We start from the raw sequence: 7,500 nt of genomic DNA on the forward strand, positions 1-7,500 counted from the left end.
TATCCATTCATCTAACAGTGGACATATAGGTTGTTTCTACCTTTTGGCTATTGTGGATAATGCTGCTAATAAACATGGGTATACAAATATGTTTATGTTGTTTTCTTTTTTCTTTTTTTCTTAAAGATTGGCACCCAAGCTAACATCTGTTGCCGATCTTTTTTTTTTCCTTCTTCTTCTTCTCCCTAAAGCACCCCCAGCACATAGTTCTATATTCTAGTTGTGAGTTCTGTTGCTTTTTTAGAAAATAAAAAATAGTTATGGTCTGTGTTTGAAGGGAGATTTGGAAAGAAGTTTGTTAAAAGTCAAACTTCTTTGAAAACATACAAATCTTTTGCATTAGCTTAAGGATTAAGAAATTATTTTAGTTGGAAACTGCCCAAAAGAGAACCCAAAGATCAATGATACTATTTGCTTTAAAGAAATACAAAAGACATAAAAGTATCCATTGCAAATTTATTATGCATTAGGAAGCTTAACTTAAAAACCAACAGCATAGTAAAAAGATATGTTATCTCTGTTCATAGCAGAACAGGTTTCAAAATATATTTTCTTTTAAATGTATTCAGTCAGTACACAATCCTTTATAAAAGTTGTATATATTTTTTTCTGTCAACATCTTCATTACATTTATAAATACAAGATTTACACAGCACCCCATCAAAAAAAAATTTTAATTCCTTACAAATATCTACATATATTTCATACCTATAAAACTTTCAAAGGAGTGCTCTGTTAAAGATGGGCCCTAGTTAATGGTCCATTTACTGGTGCAGCAAAATACATATAAATCTGTAAAGTTTTCTTTGTCCATAAAACATCTCAAAAAATTAGCAAGACACTTACTGTGGATCTGGGCTTCCTAAACCATCATATTTTAAAAAGGAATTTGATGTGCATATTCCCATGAGATTCAAAAGTCAGATAAACAGATGGAAACAAAGACCGATTGAAAACAAATGCATATTACATAGCAGTTAAGGCAGGAGTGTGATGAATGAGAAAGCTTGAGAAGTAGGACATGGTAGAGGTGGAGATGAGCAAATAGTAATAACACATTACATAAGTCTGACTTGGATATAAACTCCACTGGTATCCAGTTACAACTCTTACCCTCACTTAGGAATGTTTACATTGTTGAAAACTTTCTTAGAAGCACCCTTCAATTTCTATGTTGCCACCAGAATGCTCGATGTGTGTTTTTCCTCTGTAAAATCACCTTGAATCTGACCAAGACACTAGGTCCAGGAATCTGAGTTGCTAGTTCTTCATGATTTAAATTTATAAGAATATTTTCCTTCATCTGGTAAAGGATTTCACTGATCAATATTATTAATTTCCAGAGGTGTATATGCTGAATTTTACTCTAGCCAAGAATAGGAAGTTGAGAGGAGAAAAGGAGAGTAAGATTAGGATTTTGTTTGACCTTTGAACAGAGGCAATAGATCCCTGATACTGAGTGACTCTTGGAGCAGCCACTCATAGACACCTGCAGGCTAAGCGGGCAGTCCCGACACAGAAAGGAAGAAAATAAAAAAGGATTCTCTACGACAAATCTTGCCAGAGATGGCAGTCCCACTACAGTCCTGCACCTCATACTGAAAAGGACATGGAAAGACTGCTGTCACTCTTACTCCAGTTATTAAAGGAAAGCCATCCTTTCTACCAGAGTTACGACTTTTTCTATTTGAGTTTCAAAGTTTGAATTCCAGATAACTTTGAGAGTTGCTATTATTTGCAGGAAAATATTTCAAATCTTAACTGGTTCTAATGTACAAACAGGAAGAAAAAGAATGGAAGAAAAGGAATAGGAGGAAGAGAAGGAAGGCAGAGGGATGGAGGGGGTCACTTCTCAAACTTGGCCCTGAAGGGTGCCACTAGCATCTCCCCTCCAGCACCATGATGTCTTCATGTGGTGTGGCTCCCCCCGGCTCTCAGAGACAGCATCTGCAGAATCCTCCTTTCTGCTGAGTTTATAGCTCAGTGCACTGATTCCCAGGCTCCTCGAAGGAAGAGAGCTCCCAGATGCTGCTGTCTTGCAGCAGTGGCTCAATGTCCTCATCACTCCCCCGTTCTGGGGTGTTGGTCAGGCTGCCGCTGATGTTGTTGCTATGCTTTTGAATTCCACTGCCTTTGCTGTATTCAGGGATGAATAAGGCAACTAGAAAAGACATAAAAACTATACATGCCCCAAATAAAAACGGCGGGCCTGGGATGACAGCTTCCTGATGGGTGTGGGAAACAAACGGAGATAAAGAATTTGGTTAGTCTTTTCAACCCAAAATTAGTCCTGGATGACCCAAAAAACCATGCCAGGAAAAAAAAAGAACCATTTTGTCATAAGGAAACACTTCATTAAGTGTCAAGGCAAATTCCAATAGAGCCTGTGTTTGGAATATGACAGAGGGCAGCTAATCACTGCTTTTTGCACCTCTTCTCAACAGCTTAACTAACCCTGTAAGCGACACGAGTTTATCTCTAATCCCATCCTGTGACCTGAGATCATGCACTCCGTACACAAACATTAATTTCAGTTTTGTAAAGAAATCTACACTAAATACCGCTTAGAAGGAGGGAAGAAATATCAAAGAAATAGTAGAAAAAGCACTCTAGCTCAATTTCTAGCTGGAATGTTAGGTCATTTCATATTTTATTTGCCCTGGGCTTCTCCAAGGGACAGCATTCTGATCATAGTAATTGTGTATGTGAAAATAGAATCTGAACAAAGATAAGACAAATCCTTTCCACAAGGTATTAAATCACTGAAACAATCCCTCCCCAGTCCCAAGAAGCACTGAACACAGCACTTACTACTGTCACATACAATATTAATATTATACAAATAACACTTTCCAAGTTTAAGGTCAGAAGATTTTGCTATAATCAGACACAATTGTTGTAAAACTAGACTTATCACCAAATTACCTGTAGGGCAGCATTGTTAGAGTTCAATTCCGGTTCCAACTCAGTCAGTTCCACATGGAACATGTAGAATATGAAGCCATACAGTGCTGGCCCCAGGCCATTACACAGTCCTCTTATTCCAGTTATGATCCCCTGGGCAACGCCTAAATCAGAACAAAGAGAAGGGAGCCAGTCTTCTCAGAAAAGCCTCTCGAGATTGGGGACTTAACGGTACTTTCTTACAAACTATGATGTATGTACTGATTCAGCTGCAACGAGTAGTCCGTGCTGAGGAAAGTAGATCAGGGACCTCACCCATCATATCTTCATTCATTGCACAAATGTTTTCTTGCTTTCATTATGTCCTTTTAATGCTGTCCTCACTCTCTGCCCTAAGATCTACAAGGAGATGAAATGACAGTGATGTTTCTGAAATCCCTTTGGGGATGAATTTCTCCCATAATAGCTAAATCTTCCTATAAACAGGGAATAATAAAATGAAAAAAACTTTAATATTCTCCATTTACAGGCAATTTCCACTTTTCTGTGGATTGAGATTTTCCTCCTCATTTAATGGTGCTTTTACAATAAAAATCTGCTCTTTGCCTCTGCAATTGCAGCCCTGCCCGCAGATGAGTCCACAGTAGTCCTGACGCTGTGTGCTCCTGGCACCTCTGGGCAGACTCCATCCCTCATGGTGACCTCTGCGTTGCATGTGCATCTCTCTACAGACCTGCACTGAAAACCTTAGAAGAGTCAATTTCTAGATAGCTCTGGTTTCTAAGACAGCAGGTAAAAAATTAGCTTGAACCATATGAAATGGATGTTTTTTTAAGTCAAAAATGGTCAAATATAATTCAATCTAACACAATGTATTCTATTAATTTTGTCTGCTGACATTTAGAAAACATCTGTATTAATATATGAAAGCATAAAAAGAGCCAAAGAAAATTCATGTCCTGAAAGACAGGACAGTGTCTGTCAGACACCAAGGCAGTGCCCATCTCCACAGATGGCTCACGCCTTCACCCCAAACAACACCTCCCAAGGACGCACAGCTGGCGAAGTTACCATAGCCAGGGTGACACACAGAATCTGTGGTCCTCAAGTGACACTATTTAAAAATGGATATGAATAAGATGGCTAATTTCTGATATGGGAAAACAGATAGAATGAATGAACTCTCTTTTCCAATCTAATTTTTTATTGGAACTTTTTAAAGGGCTCTAAGATGTTTAAAACAGTTTCCTTCTAAAATTCACTCCTTCCTGACTGTAAGTCTTAAGTCATCTTAAGAGACGGAGAAGGAAAAGGATCAATTCTGGAGGTGAGAACTGCCTGACAGGGAAGCCAGAGGCACCAGAAGGACGAAGTGGTAGAATGCTACTCTCCACATAGTTGTCTTAATTTTGTCTTTCACTCTGAATCTTATTATCAACAACTACATAGATTTATTTGTTCTTTATCCTCTCAAAGAATCATTTCCTAAATTAAGCTAATGGACTTTAAGTGATTCCAAATTAAAGAAATTTTAGTGATTAAATAAAGAATTCACTGCTTGACTAACTAGTCTATCATTATTTAACAGATATCTGTTAAAATATGATCAAAGTCTAGTTAATTCTGATGGTAACACACAAAAGAGGAGTCAAAACTGAAAAGAGAAAATGGATAGCTCTAGTGCTGATTCTTAGTACTCTGAACTGTTGAGTCTGGATTTTAACAATAGGAGTATAAGATTAAAGCAGAGAGGAAAACAGAATTTTCTTATTTGCCAAAGTAAATAGGTACGATTGTTGAGAAGGGACTACATGGTTGTCACCTCCTGCTCTGCTGACGTGGAGAGATGCTCAGAGCTGCTCATACTTCCGACAGGTACATCTCAGCTGAAGGAGGAAAACAGTGAGGGGACAGTGACCTCACCTTGCTGATCTGGCTCTGCATTCCGAGAGACAAGGGCACTGACTGCCGGAAACGTGATGCTGGACATGGCAGCCACGGTCCCTGCTGCCCACATCATCCTGCAATGACAGGACAGGCTGCGGTCAGGCAGTAGGCCAGCTCCAAGGAGCCTGCTGTTCAGAGTACAATCAGTGGCAAACGCACAAAATGCTTTCTGTTTTCTCGTGTAAGTTGTGTTTATTTTTCCCTCTTTAAAAATGGATTTTTTTTTTTAACCCAGAAGGTTATACGTTACGTTGTTAATACTGATCACTTCACAGGCTGGGAAAGTTTATTTTATTTTGAATAAAATAAAAATTTAAAAAATCTTTCAAAATCTGCTTTTACCATATAAGCTCAGTGAAGTTCAAAACCGTTTCTTGTCTATAAATACCTTTTTCCCACCGATTTTCCACTTTTGTGTTTCTATTTCTCAAAGGCTCACCTTCACACTGCCCTCCTGCTGCTTAGTTTGATACCCTCAACAACGTGTCATGTGCCACCAATGCAAACAACAGAGACTGAAGTTCAGGATGACATCCTGTAGACTTTCAAGGCTGCTTCCTTTAGACCTTCGTCCTTTTCTCAATGGAAGGGGTTTAAGTGTATGTCAGTATTAAGTATGAGTGTGAGGAAAGTGAGACCCCAAGTGGGCTTAAAACTTGCTTGGCCAGACTTCCTTGGGGATGGCCGACATGCACATATGCCCTTACTGAAAAAGAAAAACCCTTCAGCTCAACAAAATCTTTTTAACGTGGCATGAGTTTGACTGAATCAGCTACTGAACCAAAGTTCAGCACTTAGGACTAAAATCTTAAAGAACAAGAATAATTAACTACTGACCACTAAGCTGCTAAAGCATTTCTAGTTTCTCTAAATTATGTCAACCATCTGTGTACGCAAAATGAGGAACAATGCTAATATTTAAAATGGAGATATGAACTCTGGTATTTGGTAACCAGGCACATAAGGAAACTTGCCACATAACAAAACAGCACTTGAGATTCTTTTTACTTATTTGTATTCTATACGGCTTATTTTGAGCTTCCTTCCTGTTTATGGGAATCTAATATGCTCTCAGTAATAACTGCCTCACAATACACATGATTTTGGAAGAGATTTTAGTGTTCATCTAACAAACGTTTTATGTTATAAAGATTATGTCACTATCTACAGTCACTGAGCTAATTATGGCAGTGAACTCTGCCATAATCAGTCATTTTTCCTCGTCTTTCTGTTTGGTTTTTGACTACATGTGATATGTCCCTAAAAACTGACAAATGTGTTTAAAAAGTAGACATAAAATTTTGGGGGGGTTGGAGGAGGAGGCACATTCAATTAGGTAACAACTCACTGAAAGCCTGCTGAGATGAAGGCAATCTTCACTAATAATACTAAATCACCGAGCTCCACCCTTCCTCAAATTAAGTCTAAACAGTTTTTGAAATGCAGAATACACCAAACCAGTAAAATAACCCTTGCTTGCTTCACATCACACTCAACGAACTTGAGCTCCTCTAAAAGATGCGTCTGTCAGTTAGTTCATGAGAATCCAGGGGAGAGGCTTACCAGGCCTGAGATCCAAAACCGTACCAGGCTAACTGGAACATCTGGAAGCCTAAGCCAAGGAGGACGGTATTCTTATTCCCTAATGATCTCATTAAGATGGTAAGAAAGCCTGTCTGTAAAGCAAAGGAGACAATCCTGAGAAACCATGTGAACACACAGATTTAAGGCAAGCTCTCTGAGGGAAGCCCACTAATGATGACCAGGGACCTCTAAGGGCACACTGCCTGACCTCAGACTTTGAAGTCATGCAGAACTGATGCAGTTCTAAAGGGTAGAGCTTCAGGGGCTCCAGACTGACCTGGAGCTCGGGGCCTTCAGCCTCGTCTCCAGAAGATTGTTTGTCTGATGCTTTGCTAGCACTTCCCAAAAGATCATTCACCAGTTACCATGATTGAGAGGGAGACGCCTCAGTCTCTTTGGAGAAACAGCAATCACTTACCCACCAGTGAACAGCAAACCCCTGCTGAACATTTACAGAATATGTGGGATTTTGCTGGAGGTTAACAGTTTCACAAAGTTGGATTGACATAAATTTGATTTTAACAAACATATACTCAGCTAAAAAACTAGCTGAGATAGTCTGAAAAGGCACAGGATAAAAGATGAGTTTGTGCTAATTGACTAACCAGAGTTAATATAAAAAACAAACCAAAATCATGAGCAACTTGAAAGTTTAACATAATTTACATTTGCTGATACAGTTCAACAAAAAATAAAAGGCCTTTGCCTTGACGCGTTCCTATGATCTTGTCAATTCTAATTTTTGAGTAAACAGTTTCACAGCCGTCTCATTTCTTGAGAGTTATCACAGAAGAGTACTCCACTTGGGCTACCATGCTTTAGAGCAGCATGTAGCTGTTTCAGAGAAATAGCCTCTAGGCAGTCCCATATGATATGGTGAATGCACCTAAGCACATCAGTAAATTAAAGAACATATGCCCTACTTTTTGTCATCCTATATAGTCATGCACTGCAGAAGGACATTTCGGTCAATGAAGCGCATATATGATGGTGGTTCATAAGATCAGTACCACAAAGCCTAGGTATGCTGTAGTAGGCTATACCATCTAGGTATGCTGTAGTAGG

General features: G+C 39.0%; 1 protein-coding gene across 1 annotated transcript in view; it reads right to left on the minus strand.

Moving 5' to 3' along the window:
- Positions 1–436: 436 nt before the first annotated feature.
- LOC124240823 (hippocampus abundant transcript-like protein 1) overlaps positions 437–7,500 on the minus strand; it is a 57,193-nt gene continuing 50,129 nt past the window's right edge. The window contains exons 9-12 of the mRNA XM_046663918.1: positions 6,415–6,527; positions 4,828–4,925; positions 2,926–3,068; positions 437–2,225 (exon numbers count right to left, since the gene is read on the minus strand). Coding sequence (XP_046519874.1) covers positions 1,974–2,225; positions 2,926–3,068; positions 4,828–4,925; positions 6,415–6,527 — 606 coding nt within the window. The 3' untranslated portion in view covers positions 437–1,973. The remainder of the gene's footprint in view (positions 2,226–2,925; positions 3,069–4,827; positions 4,926–6,414; positions 6,528–7,500) is intronic.

This window comes from Equus quagga, chromosome 6 (assembly GCF_021613505.1).
Source record: "Equus quagga isolate Etosha38 chromosome 6, UCLA_HA_Equagga_1.0, whole genome shotgun sequence".
Classification (NCBI taxonomy): domain Eukaryota; kingdom Metazoa; phylum Chordata; class Mammalia; order Perissodactyla; family Equidae; genus Equus; species Equus quagga.